Source organism: Physeter macrocephalus, chromosome 19 (assembly GCF_002837175.3).
Source record: "Physeter macrocephalus isolate SW-GA chromosome 19, ASM283717v5, whole genome shotgun sequence".
NCBI classification, from domain to species: domain Eukaryota; kingdom Metazoa; phylum Chordata; class Mammalia; order Artiodactyla; family Physeteridae; genus Physeter; species Physeter macrocephalus.
In genome coordinates this window covers 34,812,949-34,833,088 of record NC_041232.1, presented here as the reverse complement: position 1 = coordinate 34,833,088, position 20,140 = coordinate 34,812,949, and the positions used below count along the sequence as shown (strand labels likewise).

Genomic DNA, 20,140 nt, shown 5'->3' with positions numbered 1-20,140 from the left:
GGGGCACGAACCCGTGTCCCCTGCAACGGCAGGCGGACTCTCAACCACTGCGCCACCAGGGAAGCCCCCAGGAAGCCCCCAGGAAGCCCCCAGGAAGCCCCCAGGAAGCCCCCAAGTAAGTTTTTTTTCAAGTGGCATTAACTCTTTCCAGATGGTGGGTTAATTACTAATTAGTATTTAAATACAGATAGTAGCTTCTCCTCACAAGCCCTGAGCAGCGCGTTTCGCCTCCTCCCAGATCTGACCAAGAGCGGCTTTCATTCCTTCCCCAGGTGAAAAATGCTCTCCACCGGCCCTTCCCCCTTTCCTCCGACCCTCATGTCCCTTCTCCTCCCTAGCTGAAGTCACTTCCCAACCGCTAGGGTCTGAACGCAAATTTTCTTGCAAAATCCAAGAAGAGCTTTTGATTCCTATGCTTCTGCTTTTTACCTTGCCAAAGCCCTAAGGGAAGGAAATTCTAAAAAATGTGGCTAAGATTTGGAGCAAGAGATTGAATATAAACTGGACCTTTTTATTAGAGCAGATGAGGGTCTTATTTCTTCGGAATTGCTCCCTGGGTGACTTTCTGCAGCTGTTTCATCATTTGGAAAATGAAATTAATATAGCTACTTCACACAAGTGTTTTGAGGATTAAATAAAATGTCTGAAGTCCTCATGATTCTCATTATTCAAGTGTTTGTTTTTCAAGTCACAGTTACAAGGTTGCATACAGACAACAGAAGTTTTTACAAAAGAAAAGTATACACTAATATACTGACCTCTTACAAAAATAGTCCCACTCAAACATGCCACCTATGTATCATTAACTTCCTTTAACTTCCAGTTAAAAGCTTTGAAGAATAATCTCTCCCTGATTGTCATAAGATAATAGAGAAGATGGGGGGGGGGTGCGAAGTGATTGGAAGAAGGTGATTGAAAGGTACAAACTTCAGTTACGAGATAAATAAGTACTAGGGCTGTAATGTACAACATGATGACTATAGCTAAAGCTGCTGTGTGATATATAGGAAGGTTGTTAAGAGAGTAGATCCTAAGAGTTCTCATCACAAGGAGAATTTTTTTTCTTTTTATTGTAACTGTATGAGATGATGGATGTTAACTAAACCCACAACAGTAATCAATTCAGAACATATTGTGAATATGTAAGCCAAACCATCATGTTGTATACCTAAAACTTATACAGTGATGTATGTCAATTATTTCTCAACAAAACTGGAAAAAGAAAGACAATATATAAGAAATCAGATAATACAGTATAAACACATCAAATAATCAGTATACATCAAGTCACACAGTATACATGCAGTATAAATTGATTACTGCAAAGGTAAAAACACAGAGGAAAGGCTGTCCTAATGTGCTCCCATACAATTTTTTTTTTTGGCTGCTTTGGGTCTTCATTTCTGCGCGCGGGCTTTCTCTGGTTGCGGTGAGCGGGGGCTACTCTTTGTTTCGGTGTGTGGGCTTCTCATTGCTGTGGTTTCTCTTGTTGCGGAGCACAGGCTCTAGGCACATGGGCTTCAGTAGTTGTGGCTCACGGGCTCTAGAGCACAGGCTCAGTAGTTACGGCGCACGGGCTTAGTTGCTCTGTCATGTGGGATCTTCCCGGCCCAGGGCTCGAACCTGTGTCCCCTGCATTGGCAGGCGGATTCTTAACCACTGCGCCACCAGGAAAGCCCTCCCATACAATTTAAACTTTTATATTTTATGATAAATGTATATAGAATAAAATAATAAAAACACATGTGCCTAATACTAGATGAAGAAATAAAACATTACCAAAATAGATGAAGCCCCCGCTGTGCCCCTTCCACATCACATCCTCTTTATCCCCTTATAAGGAAATCGTTTTGGGTTTTTTTCCCCTTCCAGTTTTATTGAGATATAATTGACATACAGCACTTACAAATTTAATGATTTGACATCGTGAAATGATTAACACAGTAAGTTTAATAAACATTCATTATCTCGTAAAAAAACTTTAAAAAAAGAAAAATATTTTTTCCTTGTGATGAGAACTCTTAGGATTTACTCTCTTAACAATATTCATATATAACATATACCAATGTTAATTCTATTAATCATGTTGTATATTACATCCCTAGTACTAACTTATCTTATAACTTGAAGTTTGTAACTTTTAACCACCTTTGTCACCATCACTGACTATATTCCCCACACAGCAGGAAACTTCTTTTTTGAATTTGGTGCTTATTATTTCCTTGTATTTCTTTTTTAAAAATTTATTTTATTGAAATATAGTTGATTTACAATGTGTTAATTTCTACTGTACAGCAAAGTGATTCAGTTATACATATATATATACATTCTTTTTTCATATTCTCTTCCATTATAGTTTATCACAGGATATTGAATATAGTTCCCTGTGCTATACAGTAGGACCTTGTTGTTTTCCTTGTGTTTCTTTATACTTTTGTCGTATGTTTATATATAGCACACATACACCATACATAGCAATGTTTTACATGTTTTTAGTTTTTATATTGTCAAAGTATAACTTTTAAGCTTAAAAATATGACTCATACAAGTACAAAATGAGCGTGTTAAGATTGGTTTATTCCATTAATAAGGGAACGAGAAGAGTGATTAAGCTGGTTTAAAGGAGTACAGGAGAGACTGAAGTATTTACAGTCAAGGATAGACAGAATGTTGAAGATTGCAAAGTTAGATATAAAACTAGTTAATGTACTGAAGGGCAATAAAACTGTAACTTTTGCAGTTATGATTTCTATCAGACCAAAATAATTTATGTCTCTACTGGACAACAGTTATTTGCCACTTTTCAATCTGTAATTTACATCTAATTTCGTGGAGTCTGGCCCAAATCAACAGTGAATAGTAAATCCAACAAAGGATCATTTCCCTAGAGAATTAAGTAATCTTTGGGTGGACCTCATGGACAATACTTTATGTGACATTGAAAGGACACACAGCCATTCTTCTGCATTGTTTCCAAGTTTTGGATAATATTTCTTAATAGTATAAATGTTATCACTTATGTATTCTTTTGCACCTTGGTGTTTCACTCAGTACAGTTTAGTCATGTGAATGCGTGTGGTTCCAATTTCACGAATTCATTGTTGTATGTTAGTCTGTGTAAGCACATTACAATTTATTTATCCATTCTCCTGCTGCAGCACATTTAAGTTGCTTCCAGTGTTTTACAAACAACTCTTGTGTGTTTTGTCAAACAATGATTTTTCCTCTTTTATCAACATTTGACTCATTCTTTGTTCTAAGACTAAGCATACAGCTGTAATTATAATCTTATATTTGAAAAATCTAAGATAAATGAAATATGTTCCAAAACATTATAAATCATTTTTTTTCATTATTTACCATACATTTTTGGTCCCAATTTTAAATGGACTCACTGTAAGTAGCTCTTTTCCCATACCAGTTACTGGTACTAGATGTATACACCTAAATTCAAAATAGTAGTTTCAAGATAAAGGAGTTTGATGTGGAATGGTCACAGTGGGGGTTCATCTGTTTGGGTTATATTTTATTTCTTAATATAGGAGGTAGGCACATGGAATTTATATCAAGGAATGTCTGTCTCCAGCCCAGTTTCTGTTACATGAGACCATATAATTAGCAATTAAACTGGATCTCTTTTGAAAGTGATGTAGGCAATATTAATAATTGCTTGACAACCACAGGTATAAACTGGAAACTCTCACAGGCAGAAGGTGATACATGCACACTAGATTAAAGACAAAACAGCCATAATATTTTGCAGTTCCTCCCATCAAAAGCTGGAGTCTGTTTTTGCAACCTGAGAATCTGGGCTCGGCCATGGGTCTGTCCTTAAGTAACAAGATATTGGCAAATGTGAATGGCTTGAAATGTGCTTGTGAATTAAAGTTGTCCTCTCTTGCTACTGGAAGCCTATCCAGCACTGTGTGATCAAGCCCAGGCTAGCCTTCTGGAAGATGAGAGGTCCCAGCCATGCCAGCTGAGACCCTCAAAATGTGAGGGTCTAGACCATCCAGCCCCAGCTGAGCTAGCTCAGACATAAGAATGGTCCAACCAACCCACAGAAACATGAGAAATAATAAATTTGTGCAACAAAAGCTAATGGATGCATATTGACACATTTCATAAGAGACACCTGCTAAATGTGGGTTTTCTTTCTTCCTTTTCTTGAAACACTCATTCTCATGTCTATATCGTGACTAAAAAAATGCGTTGAGGTACTGTGGGTCCCACTGATCATGTGAGTGTATTTTTTTAAGTAACAGCATTAAGATATAGTTCATATACCATAAAGTATACAATTCATTGTTTTTTAGTATACTCACAAAGTTGTATAACCATCATCACTATCTAATTCCAGAACGTTTTCACCCCAAAAAGCAACTCCATACTCATTGGCTGTCATTTCCCATTCCCCGCCCCTTTCCCCTACCCAGCCCCTGGCAACCACTAATCTGCTTTCTGTCTCTGAATTTGCCTATTCGGGGTATGTCATATAAATGAAATCATACAATATGTGGTCTTTTGTGACCGACTTATTTAACTTGGCATAATTTTTTCAAGGTTTATCCATACTGTAGCATCTCTCAGAACTTCATTCCTTTTTATGGCTGCTTAATATTCCATTATATGGATATACCACATTATGTTTATTCGTTCATTAGCTGATGGATATTTGGTTTGTTTCTACTTTTTGGCTATTGTGAGTAATGTTGCTATGAACATTTGTATACAACTTTTTGTTTGGACATATGTTTTCAATTTTCTTGGGTATATACCATGAAATATATATGGGTCATACGGTAACTCTATGTTTAACATTTTGAGGAACTACTAAACTCTCTTCCAAAGTGGATGTACCATTTGCATTCCCACAGAAATGTACGAGGGTTCTAATTTCTCCACATCCTTGTCAACGCTTGTTATTGCCCATCGTTTTTATTTTAGCCAACCTAGTGGATGTGAAGTGGTATCTCGTGATTTTGTCTTGTATTTCTCTAATCACTAATAATATTAAGCATCTTTTCATGTTTTTATTGGCCATTTGCATGTCTTCTTTGGAGAAATGTCTATTCAAATTCTTTGCCCGTATTTTAATTTTGTTATTTGTCTTTTTATTGTTGAGTTGTAAGAGGTTTTTTTTTTTACATATTCTAGATACCAAATGCTCATCAGATATATTATTTGAAAATATTTTCTCCCATTCTATGTGCTGTCCTTTCACTTTCTTGATGGTGTCCTTTGAAGCATGGAAGGTTTTTATTTTGATGAAGTCTACTTTATTTCTTCTTTTCTTTTTTTATTTTGGTGTCATATCTAAGAAACCATTGCCCAATCCAAGGTCACACAGGTTTATGCTTATGCTTTCTTCTAAGAGTTTTATATATTTAGTTCTTGCATTTAAGTCTGTGATGCATTTCGAGTTAATTTTTGTATATGGTATGAGGTAGGGATCCAGCTTCTTTCTTTTGCAATTGGATATCCAGTTGTCTCAGTTTCACTTGTTGAAAAACTCTCTTCTTTCCCCTGTAGAATTGTCTTGGTACTCTTGTTGAAAATCCATGGACAGCAAAAGTAAGGGCTTATTTCTGGACTCCCAATTCTCTTCCATTTGTCCATATATCTATCCTATGCCAATTCCATACTGTCTTGATTATCGTACTTTGTAGTAAATTTTGAAATTGGTTAGTGTGAGTGCTCCAATGTTGTTCTTTGTTTTCAAGATTGTTTTGGCTATTATGGATCCTTTGCACTTCCATGTCAATTTTGGGATCAGCTTGTCAGTTTCTACAAAAAGGGCAGTTAAGATTTTGATAGGGATTGCCTTAAATCTATAGGTCAATTTGTGGAGTATGGCCTTCTTGACAATATTAAGTCTTCCCATTCATGAAAATAGATGTTTTTCCATTTATTTAAGTCATCTTTAATTTTTTTCACAGTCTGTTTTAATTTTCAATACAAGTCTTGCAGTTCTTTTAAAAAATTTGTTCATAAGCTATGGTTCTTTTTATGCTACTGTGAGTGGAATTTTCTTAATTTCATTTTTGGTTTGTTCATTGTTAGTGTATAGAAATACAACTGATATGCATATATTGATCTTGTGTTCTGCAACCTTGCTGATTTATTACTTTTTTAAAAAACAAAATTTATTTATTTATTTATTTTTGGCTGCATTGGGTCTCCGTTGCTGCAGGCAGGCTTTCTCTAGTTGCGGTGAGCGGGGCTACTCTTCGTTGAGGTGCACGGGCTTCTCATTCTGGTGGCTTCTCTTGTTGCAGAGCACGGGCTTTAGGGCACACGGGCATCAGTAGTTGTGGCACACAGGCTTAGTTGCTCCACGGCATGTGGGATCTTCCCGGACCAGGGCTCGAACCCGTGTCTCCTGCACTGGCAGGCAGATTCTTAACCACGGCACCACCAGGGAAGCCCTGACTTATTACCCTTAATAGTTTTGTGTGTGTGTGTGTGTGTGTGTGTGTGTGTGTGTGTGTATGTATTCCTTAGGATTTTTTGTATACAAGACTATGTCGTCTATGAATAGAGATAGTTTTACTTTTTCCTTTCTCATGTGATTGTGTTTTGCACAAAGTTTCACCTTTATTTTAGGGAAATCTTTTTCCACTCTCTAAAAGAGTAAATGAGTGTCCCTTGTAGAATTCTCCTTGCCTAAGATCATGAGGGAAGTCACCACCTTCTTCCCCCATAATTTAAAAAAATACAAAACTACACCACTATTCTAAAAGTTAACAACTCTAAACTTGCAAATGAAGACATTTTAAAAGAATATCTGGATCTCCTTTCAAATGTATACTGTATCTTGTTAACTGTGACTCTCTTTGTTTTCAAAATATTTTCTTGAATTACTTTTCAAATGTACACTATTGCAAATTGTTTTACCTGCAAGTACAAAGGTCTCCCTCTCCTGAAGATCCCAACACAATTTTTGGAAAAGTGTGAAGGCTGGAGGATCTTGCATTATATCTACATCTCAAAAAGAAACAATAACTGATTTTTAAGGCTTGAGATGAGGTAGTCACCTAGCTTCTGGTTGGTGGATTCTCCCCCACCCCTATCTTCCTGAAGGCATGGTTTCTTAGTAAACAGCGGAAGACATAGTCGAAATAGCCTGTGATCTTTTTCTACAATAACAATCTTTTATGATCCCAGATGCCCTAACACATAGACACTTCTGTAGTCTGCAGATAAATAATCTTTACACGGTATCAGGATGCTCATCAGCGCAGCTCTATAAATTCCTTTAACCCAGTTTCAGTTCAGAAGGGCTGTTGTGCAATAATAACACAGAGCTGCAGAATCTTAGTGACTTGTAAACACAAAGGTTTCTTTCTCTCTCTATGTCTTGTCAATTACAGCTTGCTTGGGAGCTCTGCTGCACATCTCCTCACTCAGGATGATGGAGCCTCCACCATATGGAACAAAACTAGTTCCACTGTCAGGGGAGGGAGGGTGATAAATCCTAAACCATTCTTAAAGGATTCCTCCAGCAGTAAGACACATCACTTTGAATATGGCCACGCTCAACTTCCAGGTGGCAGAAAAGTGCAGTCTCCCATGTGTCCTGATCAGAGTATAAGTGAGCAACCCTAATGACCTTCAGAGACACTATGGAAAGGAAGACAAGGAAAAGGAACATTTTAAATCTTCAGTGTGTGCTGGCTCTGTGAGCAGGCATTTTGCAGTGTTATTTCATTCATGCCCATTATACCTGGCTGAAAACTCACTCAAGGTCAAAAGGCTGGAAGTAGAAAGCTTAAGGGATGGGACTTAAATCCACAACACCCAACTCCAAGTCCCACATACCTTTTTCTTTACCATGTTACTTTCTTCTTTGCTAGACTGTCCTGATGTTCCTAAACTATACACAAAAGTAGATGAGGCCCTTGAGTTGGTCAACATATCCAATCAGCAATATGCCCAGGTTCTCCAGATGACCCAGCATCACTTGGAGGACACCACATATCTGATGGAGAAGATGAGAGAGCAGTTTGGCTGGGTGACAGAACTGGCAAACCAGACCCTAGGAACCGAGAACATCTTCAATTTCATAAAGGTAATGGAGAGACTCAAGGGCAGATATGGAGACTAAGTGTGCATACATTGATTTTTCTGTTAATTTACTTATTAATTACATCTGAATTTGAAAACAGGCTCTAGAAGGATATTCATACTTCCATTGTGATTGTACTCAGGCTGACTTGTTCATGGTCTTTAGAAAACAAGAAACTCTATAAAGAAAACCAATTTAAAACACAGAATACTTTCTAATCCAGAGATGGCTAATTCTGCTTAGAGCTATAGTGCTGATACAAGTAACCGTGAAGAAACCTGGCCAATGTCATTTTTAAGGGAGAAGACTATCAGGTAAATCAACTTGAGATCAAAAGCTGACTCTGAAACTTACCAGCTGAATAAGTTTGGGAAAGTTCCATAACCTTTCTAGGCCTCAGTTTTTCCATCTGGAAAATGGGAATAATAATAGCTACCTTAAAATGGATGTCTGTAAAACAATGAGTATAAATTCCTTATCCAAAACAAGAGCTCTGTAAATTATAGCTCTCATTAGCTTTTGACACAACAATCTACTGACTTACCTTGAAAATTAAACACAGTTATATATTAATATTCACATATAAACACCATCTTAAGTTGCACTTATACCATGTCTCCCACTTGCAATCAATATCTCCTGTTGCATAACATAAAATAGCGATTGAATTTCTTCCCTGATGCACCCCCTCCACACACCATATTACATTAATATACGATGCACACCAGGCAAGTGATTTCTGATGAGGTTGGTATTGGTGGGCTCCTAAAAAGACCCAGATACAAAAATCACCGGCAGAGCAATTGAAGGTACAATATTTTGTGTAGCATGTAATGTTAACAATCCCCCGGGATCCCTTTACCAACTCCAGCTGGTGCACTGCTAACTGCTCACCCCTGAAACCTTCTCCAAAGAGTTGTCCTTGGGACCACTTATGCTCCAGAGCTCCCTGCAGGATCAGGCTGAGGCTGGAGGTCACCTGAAGGCCACCTCCCAGATTAGCTTCTCCCTCTTCTCTATCTTGCTCACCTCATCTCCCTAAAAGTTTTACTGAAAGCACCCTTAATAAATAACTGTGTCAGAATCTCAGGCTCTGCTTCTAGGCAATCTGACCTAAGACATTCTGTATCCTAGTGATTCACTCTCTTTCAAGGTACAAGCTTGTGGTTTGAGAAATAAGTTTAGAGAGTCACAACCAGCACATTAAACAAACAAACAGAATAGGACACACCAGAAGAAAAAATATTAGAGTGCATTGCATTTAATAGGTCAGATGCATATGTCATGGAACTTTCATTTCCATGTGTGTTTATATATGTGTATAACTTATATGTAAGATGTGTTTTTTTTCCTTTTTCTATTTGAGTATAGTCGATTTACAATGTTGCATTAGTTTCAGGTGTACAGCAAAGTTTTTCAGTTATATATATGTCAGTATACTCTTTTATATATACATTCTTTTTCAGATTCTTTTCCATTATAGGTTATTACAAGATATTGTAGTTCCCTGTGCTATACAGTAGGTCCTTGTTGTTTATCTATTTTATATATAGTGGTATGTATCTGTTAATCCCAAACTCCTAATTTATCCCTCCGCCGCCTTTCCCCTTTCTTAACCATAAGTTTTTTTTCTAAGAAATGTGTGTTTTTGAGTCATGATGACAAATGTGTTTATAACTGTAGACCATAGTCAAAAGGTTTTGAAAGCCACTGTCAGTTCCTGCTGACTCTCTATTACTTCATTAGATAGATCATTCCCTAGGAGAGTAAAATAATGAGATGTATTTGATCATTCTCACAAATACAGACTTTTAGTTTAAAGAGGAAAAATTCTTGTAAGGAATGAGGGAAAGAATAAAATTTTAAGAAAAATTTTAGCAGTGCTTTCAATCTTTAGAAAAGTAGAGCCAATATTTAACTGTTTTTATCGTCGTCAGGATTTCCATTCTATGTTTCAATTTGCTTCCATTCTAGTGGCTCTGAGTAACATTAACTGATTTAACTAAAATTTCTGATATTGATAACAAAGACACTTCTATACAAAAAACTCCATAGAAAATAAAATTATGGTTTTCAATGATATATTTTTCTAATAATAATCACTGCTAAAGAGCACTCAATATTTGTCTGGCAATGTTCTAAGAACTTTTCCCATGTATTAGATCATTTAATACTCTGTGTTCCTATAAGGTGAGTATGATTGTTTTACAGATTTTTCAAATGAGTTACAGAGAAGTTAAACAACTTGTCTGAGGTCGCACAGCTAGTAAATGGTAGAACTGAGATTCAAGGCCAAAACAGCTTTTCTTCAGAATCCTTGGACTTAACCACTTTGCTGAACCGCTTGTAAAACTTATTTTTCTTTAAACAGCTCTTAGTTCATCATGTAATGGAAAGTGCAAATTTGTAAAACAGCACATACTGAAGAGGACTCTTTTGTAAAAAAAATATACAAATTCCAGCAGGTGAAAAAAGTTATGCTTTTTAGGTTGTAGTTACATGTTAGCGTTATAATTGTTTATTGAACTAGACATAAACACTTTATGCAGTTTTTATGTGTGTTATATGTATCAAAAGGAAAAGGGGGAAAGTTATGTTAGCTTTATAAACTAGAATTAAGAAATCACCAGTGTTAATTTGGCTTCTTAATATTCTGCTTTAGTTTTTTTGATAGGGAAATTTATTTGAACACATTTTCAAAATAGTTCTTTTTTTATATAAATTTATTTTATCTTTGGTTGCGTTGGGTCTTCATTGCTGTGCGCAGGCTTTCTCTAGTTGTGGCGAGCAGGGGCTGCCCTCTGTTGCGGTGCGTGGGCTTCTCATTGCAGTGGCTTCTCTTGTTGTGGAGCACAGGTTCTAGGTGCAGAGGCTTCAATAGTTGTGGCACATGGGCTCCAGAGCACAGGCTCAGTAGTTGTGGCGCACAGTCTTAGTTGCTCCGCGGCATGTGGGATCTTCCCGGACCAGGGCTCAAACCCATGTCCCCTGCATTGGCAGGCAGATTCTTAACCACTGTGCCACGAGGGAAGCCCCAAAATAGTTCTCTTAAGGTTACATCAAGTTGCATGTCATTACAGTTTCATTTAAATTATTAAAATCAAAGTATATGCCCTTGAGAACTCATTAAGAAAGTAAACGACATGCATTTCAGGTGACTGGTTCTTACAAAAATCACACATACAACCATAAATTGTAAATTTCCTGTGGAAACTCAGTACAAAGCTTGGTACATCACATTAATATTTGTGACACAGACAGTAGCGCTCACCAGATATTCCATCCGCTCACTCACACTTTCTTGCTCCTCTTGCAGTTAAGTGGTGCCATGTGTTAAGTTCTGGCCAATGAAATGGGAACAAAAATGAAAAGAGTTATTTCTAGACTGAGATAGAGAAGAGCCTGTGTGTGATTATCCATTCGCTTTCTCTGCTGAGGATGTAAAGAAAGCCACGTGTTATTACATGTGCTACAGCACATGAGAGATGATGTTCCTTTCTCAGCCAGGGTCCTGAGCCTCTAGGTGGTTCAGAGCCCTTGTAATGGGCATGTAACATGAGTGAAAAATAAATTATAAGAAGCCACTGGAATGCTGGGGCTAATTTGTTACCTCAGCACAACTTAGCCTATCCTGACTAATGTTGTATTAAATTAATGCTGAATGTGTGCTGGAATTTAGTAATCTTTTGTTGTATAATCCTTCTTCTTAGGTAGTTCCAGGTGTTCGTGAAGGAAATTTTCCAAAACAAGATGTAACGATGAGAGACGTAAGCATTCTGCCTTCCCCCAATTTCACACTCACCATCACTCATGAAGAAAGTGCTGAGAGTTCTAACTTCATTAGCTACATGCTGGCCAAAGCTGTACAGCATTTTAAGGAACATTTTAAATCTTGGTAAGCAGAGTGCTTGATTAGGAATGCTTGTCAACAGGAATAGATGATTCATAAAAGGGAAAAATGACAAAACTAGTTTTAAAATACCTTGAAAATATATTCAACCTCATTAATAATCAAAGACATGAAAACTAAGACAAGATAGCAATTTTTGCCTATTAAATTTGCACATTTAAAAAAACCCTGATAGGATGTGATGAAATGAGAATTCCCATATGTTATTGCCGGGAACATAAACTGTTTTTGCCTTTTTGAAAAGCTATTCAATTATACATATCAAGAGTCATAAAATTTCTTTTTGATACATTAATTCCACTTCTGGAATCAATCAGAAGGAATAAATCTAAATTTGAATAAAAGTTCCTACCCCAAGATCTATATTTGCAAAATTATTTAAAATGTTAAAAGCAATCTGAACGTCTAAAAACAAGAAAATGGTTAAAAGATTATGGCTAAATATGCTCAGTAAGTCTTATGAAACCATTAAAGATATTTATAAAATTTAAATAATAACATGACAACTACTGGAACAAGGGTTTATTCTAAGCCTATCTGTGAGGTAAATATTATTATCACCATTTTCCGGAAAGGGACCTTGAGACTCAGGATCCAAGGTTAAATGAATTATTCAAGTCAGCAGGTGGTAGAGCCAAATTTTAACTCAGTTCTCTTTGACTCAAAATTGCCACATTATACTGGTTTCTGTTAGGACATTTGGTCAAAAAAAAAAAAAAAGCGAGTACAAAACTCTATAAATGTAATGATCAAAAAAATCTAAAATCTGCATTAAAAATAGAAAGGATTGTCAGGAATTACAATGGGAAATGGATGATTTATTTTAAAACCTTTCCATTTTCTGATATTTTTACAATTTTCTATAGTGAATAAATAATTTTAAGATTTCAAATTCGAAGATGTTATTTTGCTAAAATAGCTAGGTAAATGTAGATTGAACACCGTATCAATGTGTTCCGCATCTCTAAACCTTAGTATAAGTACTTCCATTCCATGATAATCCTACATTGAGATAAAATGTAAATCTATTAAGTCTGCAGAGAAAATAAATGAATGACATTTCAGGCATACATTAGTCACCATCTCTGTTAAACTTAGGATGATCTTCTAAATTAGTGGCACAATTAAAACTATACATAATAGTCTCCTTTGGTAACATGGTCAATCTTAAAAGAATAATTTTTAAGTCTAAGTTATTATTCATAAGGGATCTTGTTAGTAGGTCACCATCAGTGTATAATTAAGCTGGATATTACTGGATTTGCTGCCTCTCCCTTTACCTCTGAATTTTGGAGAAGCTTTTGTTCAAGTTACATCAATCAACCAATATCTTTTTAGCATCTACTAAGTGAAGGCACAAGACCCAGGTATGGTGGAGGAGAAAATGATGAATTTGGGAGATACAAGACACACAGAACAGTAATAGGAGGCAGCATTTAGTGAGTGCCCAAGGGGGCCCTCTGGGAGTTGAGGGGAGTGTCTTTACTTTACCATGGAGGAGAAACTTCTCAGTATGGTACATTTCCATTTTTTTCCTCTTCGTTTTCCATCGGTCTTCTATCCCCCTCATCTTTTCCTCTTCTTTTCTCTTTCCCTCCCTCCTTCCCTCCCTCCCTCCTCTCTTCTCCCTTCATCCCCCACCAAAATATATATGATATATATCATATATGTTTGATCATATATATATGATCAAATAATATGTTTGATCATATGTGCATATATATATATGGTCAAAATATAAAGGTGAGAATATTCCAAAATGATTCCAAAAATAAGGGAAAATGTGAGCAAATGGGGCCAGAAAGACTGGAGTGTCTAGATACTAGGGATGCTGAGAAGTCCTATTAAATGAATCTACTCCCACCAGGGCCCTTTGCGCCTCCCTCTATCCGGGAACCTCCCCCATATGAGTCTGTGTTCTTTCTTCACTTGTAAGCATGGAAGGGGGCTTCCCTGGTGGGGCAGTGGTTACGAACCCGCCTGCTAATGCAGGGGACACAGGTTCGAGCCCTGGTCCAGGAAGATCCCACATGCCGCAGAGCAACTAAGCCCGTGCGCCACAACTACTGAGCCTGAGCTCTAGAGCCTGCGAGCCACAACCACTGAGCCCGCGAGCCACAACTAATGAAGCCAATGTGCCTAGAGCCCGTGCTCTGCAACAAAGAGAAGCCACTGCGGTGAGAAGCCCATGCACTGCAACGAAGAGTAGCCCCCGCCCACCACAACTAGAGAAAGCCTGCGTGCAGCAACAAAGACTCAACGCAGCCAAAAATAAATAAACAAAACATAAATAAATTTATTTTAAAAAAAAGAATATAGGAAGGGCTTAAACACCTTCCTATATTCTATATATATATAAAAAAAAAGACATGGAAAGATACTGTCTGCCTCACAAAATGAGTGGGGAAGCTGGGCAGCTGTGCCTAGGGCCCAAACTCAGTAGGCCACAGTGAGACACTGCAGGATTTTGAGGGAAGAAACAGTGTGCTAGTGTTCAAATGGGTATTAATGATCTATTTATGACTGAATAATAAAAATATTTTCAATAAAATCTTTTCACAGATTTTGGAATGAAGAGGCTGCAATGACAATGGAAAATATGTAGAAAAATTGAGATAGTGAACAAATTATTTACTAATATGGCTCACAAAATGATCTTTCATAAAGGCAGTGTTAATTTTTTTCTTTTTAATTTATAGTTCTTTAATTCTAAAAGTAACAAAATCACAAATTCCAAAACTTTCTTTTTCTCTTAATTTTTTTTTTTTTTGCCATGCCACCCAGCTTGCAGGATCTTAGTTCCCCCATCAGGGATCGAACCCAGGCCCCGCAACGAGAGTACGGAGTCCTAACCACTGGACTGCCAGGGAATTGCCCCCCAAATTTAGAAGACAAAGATTATCCACAGTCCCACCATCTTCACAAAACTGTTATCATCTTACTTTTTCTTATTCACATTTTCCACTTATTTTCTTAGATGGATTCCAAAAAATTGAATTATTTGTTTAAAGGTTAACATTTTATGGATATATATTGCCAAATTTGATAGCAGCAATGTCTAAAGTACTACTTTCTCATATCCTAACATTTCAATTAAAAAAAAACTTTACTAATAAATGAAAACTTTTCTTACTATTACAACTTTTATGTTTTTGATGATAATGTACATTTTTCCAAGTTTGCTTACTACCTGAATTTCTTCTTTTGTGCATCCTATTTAATTCAGTGGGTAAGATTTTGTGTGTTCTGATTAGATCAACACACCAAGCTCTCAAACCTGCCAACAGTGAAATATCAACATACTAAGGAAAATAACAGGAAAGATGGGGGAAAAGAATCACCCTGTCATTTCCATTCAAATATATGGATATTTGTTAGGTCCTTACTCCAAGAATGTAGCTCGTTAAAACATGAATCCCAATTCTATAGGGTAGAACATATATTAAGAACCCTCCTCTGGAATTCTCATCTAGTCATCTAGCATCCTAAATGCCTAACTTGATTTATTGATTTGGGATGTGTTTATTTCCCTATTCCAGACTTTCACAGCTGTAACTGTGTCTGGGATCCACAGTTACAGGCTGTAACAGAATGTCTTGCATATCCCAAATATCCAATAAGCATTTGGTGATTGTTTCTTTTTTTTTTTTTTTGGTGATTGTTTCTTACCATCGTTATCAGAATGAAAGGCACACATAGGAAAGAAACACCTTGACTAAAATAATGTGTCGTAAACAATAGAAGTTTATCGAACAAATACTATGTGCATGTAGAATAGAGAATGAGTATCTTCACATCAGAGTCAGGGGCCATTGTAGAGGTTTAATAATCCAGGGGAACTGAGAAGATCCCTTTGAATAGTGTTATTAAAAATATCCATACAGATGAGCTTTCTGTTATTTTGCTATGTATTAATTTTTTCAAAAGACAAGGGTATTTATTCTGGACTTTATTCCAAGAAAAAATGCACTCAGTCTATAGGTAATTTATTAATATTTTGATTATTGATGCTTTTTTAAGGTAAGAACTGATGCATCCTATATGCGGCAAGTAGAATTACCTCTTCAGCTGAGACCTGAATATCCAGAAATACATAAGATAATGCAGGAAATGTAGTTGCAGGAGAGTATGTCAGTTATATATTGTAAAGTACTATTAATTTTCTTATGTTGAATGGCAGGTTAATTACTATTCAAATTGAGTTAAAATGAAAATTCCTTTTTAAAAACTCAAATGTAAATATTACTGTATGGTATATTCATAGTTTGTATATTAAATATTAAATCACCAAGGGGTCTGTGTTCTATCACTTCTACTACAAATGTGCCACTTTCTAATTAACAAAGATTCTTTTTTTCAATTTGCTTTTACAATATAAAATATTCGGCTTCTTGAAAAAAATCTGTAATTCATTCCTTTGTTTAGTAAAGATCTATAGCTTCTGCATAGAATTTTTTGTGTGTGGCAAAATATGCGTAACAAAATTTACTGTTTTAATCATTTTTAAGTGCACAGTTCAGTAGCATTAAGTAAATTCACAATGTTATGCAACCATCACCATCAACCATCTCCAGAACTTTTTTCATCTTCCCAAACTGAAACTCTGTCCCCATTAAGCAATAACTCCCATTTCTCCCCTGTCCCCCAGCCCTTGACAGCCACGATCTGTCCGACTCTGACTACTCTAGGGACCTCAGATAAGTGGAATCATACAGTATTTGTCCTTTTGCAGCTGGCTTATTTCACGTAGGGTAGTGTCCTCAAGGTTCATCCACGTGGTAGCATATGCTGGAATTCCTTTTCTTTTTAAGGCTGAATACTACTTACTCCATTGTACGTGAGTATCACATTTTGTTTATCCATTCATCTGCAGTGGGACACTTGGGTGGCTCACATCTTTTGGCCATTGTGGAGAGTGCTGCCATGCGTATGGGTGTACTGCATGGTTTCTTTTAAAAATTAACGCAACAGTGCTGTTTTTTAACAAGGCCATACAGATTTTATATAAAACACAAAGTGTGTTTTTTTGTTTTTTTTTTTGCGGTACGCGGGCCTCTCTCTGCTGTGGCCTCTCCCGTCGCGGAGCACAGGCTCCGGACGCGCAGGCTCAGCGGCCATGGCTCACGGGCCCAGCCGCTCCGCGGCACGTGGGATCCTCCCAGACCGGGGCACGAACCCGTATCCCCTGCACCGCCAGGCGGACCCCCAACCACCGCGCCACCAGGGAAGCCCCACAAAGTGTTTTTGACTGACACTTACTTAACCTCAGAATTTGGACCTTGGTGTAATACAGGAGAATCTTTTGCCAGTATATGTCACTAAGGATTACACTGGGGATATATTTATAGTCAGTCTTTCAAATTATAAAAAGAAATATAAAGAGAGGACTTGAAACCTTTAAAGCATTTTTCACCCAGTCGAGCTATTTGGTAGGAAAGCTTGTCAGAGAGACTTAGAGTTCAAAGGCAGCCCATCGAATATAGTCAGTTCCAAATGAAGACAAAGCTGTTTTTATCATAACTGAAGGCTATATTAAAAAAAAGGATACTCTTGATAGAATCCTGGATACCTTAATGTACAGGAAATCTCAAATAAATAGAGCCTATTCAGCCATACATTTGATATATTTGTCAGAGAAGGTGCCAAAATATAAGTTATAAAGGGGACCTGACTATTTTATAGCCAATGTGCCATCAAAACCTTGTAGAGTGAAGAAAGGAAAGGAAGATATTGGCCTCAAAGCATCTGGCAGAGAAAAGCCTTTCCGTGCAGGCTGACCTGGATTTTAATCCTGGCTGCCAGATTTCATAGGTGTTTGACTAGGCAAGATCCTTAATCTCTCTGAACCTCTGTTTTTAATCTATAAAATGATAAAAGTAATAGTTTTTTATTGGGTAGTTGTGAGAGCTACAGTAAATAATCCATAATGATAAGCATCAGTTGATGGTAGATGGTAGCTTTGACTATATAAATAATACTATTATTTAGTATCTGACTCATAGTTGGCTCTCAAAAATTTTAGTTTCCTGCTTTCCTTTACCTAATTGTGCCAACATTTTTGAGAATTTGTCATGTAAAGAAGAATCAGTTTCCAGACCAATAATATTCAAATGTTCTTGCTCTCATACACACTGAAAAGGAAACTGTAAAACGTATATATGCTCTTGCACATGATTTTTCGATATAAGTTGAAAGAATAGGAAATTTTAATTTTCCCATGTATTGTAAATAGCATCTTTAAAAATATCTCATCCTTTTTTGAAATGTGCCCAATGGAATCTACATATCATGGCAATTTGACATCCAGTATCATCCATTTAAACAAATACACAAACAAGTTTTTCTTTAACGGTAAGAAATTTTATCTCATTCCATTTTCTCCTTAAACTCTTATATTTTCATTCTTTCTTCAGAGAATTTTATTCTAATATATTTTATGCTTAAACATCTTTATTGATCAATAAAATATAAATATTTTTAAATTTTGAAAATTAAAAATTTCCTGGGACACAAAAATCTAGGTATCAAATATTCATTCTGGATTGAGTTATCATTGTAATTTATTACTTGTACATAATTGATCAAAATAAATATATTACACATTTCTATGGCTATTAAACAGTGAAATTTTTAACAGAAATAGATCTCTAAATGAGAAGAAAAAGCTTTTTTTCCTCCAGTAAGTTAACGGATCCATTAATAATTATTATTTCTTCCTAGAAGGAGATAGGATTCAGCATCAATATCATCCTTATTTTGCGTTTTTATAGATGTGAGTGCTGTGAAAGCTGCTGGTATAATGCATTCGAGGTTAGAATGCTCTTTCCCCAGATCATCCCCTGCTGGTTTCTTCTCACTATTTAGGTCTAAGCTCAAATGTGACCGCCTCAGGGAGGCCTCACCTGATGGTGGGATCTAAACTGGTCTCTCTGAACCTGGTTATGTAATCATCATAGCACTTGTCTCTCTCTGCAGATGTCTTGTTCTCAGACGTAACGAATTGTTCCTCTAGGCTAGAGTGTCAGTTCTAGCCTAGAACTGTGTCAGTGTCAGTGAGAGTGACCTTGTCTATCTTGCTCCTTGGTGACTCATGGTAGGCACTATGATGTAAACGCTGTTGGATGAATGAATGAATGAATGATACGCTTGTCTGAGAGGATCATTCGTTTATGGAGCAGCAACCGGGAAGGAAACCATTCTCTCTCCATTATCATCAAACCAAGGTCCTCCAAGTACTACAATGGAAGAGGTGTCTCTTCGCAGGCAGGGGGGGTCTACACTTGTGTCCCAAGATTCACCCTGTGGTACAAGTGATATTCGATGGGAACAATTAAACTCAGCTCAAAATAACAAAAGGGAAATAAACACAGAGAGTAACTGCAACTAGGTAATCTGGGAGATTTTCAGCCTGGGACCAGGCACATGGTTGGAAATGTGTGGAGACATTTGCTCGGCGTGGGGTTGGGGGAATATCTATCTGGATTTAGTTGGCCTTGCGCAGGCATCTACAGCCCTGCGGTAATTAATGTGCGGGACGATCCCTCGCAGCGAAGACTGCACCTCCACACCGCATTTTAGCTTCTCACACCCAGGGGCGCTCTCAAGCTAAGGCAGACAACGTGAGTCCCCATCCTTGTCTAAAGCCTGTTTTCTGAGTTCAGGTTTCCCACAGAGCAGTCTCTGCCCAAATAACCATCAGAAAAAAAGCCCGCTGCGTCTGGAGACAGCCACCACGTCCACCCCATCCAAGCAGTACAGCGCAACACAGGACGCCCATCATCCCCAAAGCAGATACAGGTGACTTTTTAATACTATTATTCCACTGGTGTGGGCGTGGGGGGGTGGGATGAGGAAGGTGCTGGGGGAGGGGAAGGATAAATCTAGTTGACCTGGGAAAGGCCAGCCTAGCAGGTGTCGAATTAGATAGGTTTAATAGATTAAATATATCTAAAACATCTGCTATCCAGTGCATTTCACTTTACCCTTTGTGAGCACTCATACAACCAAACAGCAAGAACATTCCACCCAAAAGAAAACACAAATGTAACATTGTTTTTGCCGAGCAGATTAGGCAGAGCTGCAGGTGAAAGATATTTATCTCCTCCCAGAATGTTTTCCTGTTGCAAAAATTTTAACCTTGAGTTTGAGAAGTGCCCTTTAGC

General features: G+C 37.2%; 1 protein-coding gene across 1 annotated transcript in view; it reads left to right on the top strand.

The window, feature by feature from the left end:
• CLUL1 (clusterin like 1) overlaps positions 1-11,967 on the top strand; it is a 25,880-nt gene extending 13,913 nt beyond the window's left edge. The window contains exons 6-7 of the mRNA XM_007107844.1: positions 7,857-8,071; positions 11,779-11,967. Coding sequence (XP_007107906.1) covers positions 7,857-8,071; positions 11,779-11,967 — 404 coding nt within the window. The remainder of the gene's footprint in view (positions 1-7,856; positions 8,072-11,778) is intronic.
• The last annotated feature ends 8,173 nt before the right edge of the window (positions 11,968-20,140 follow it).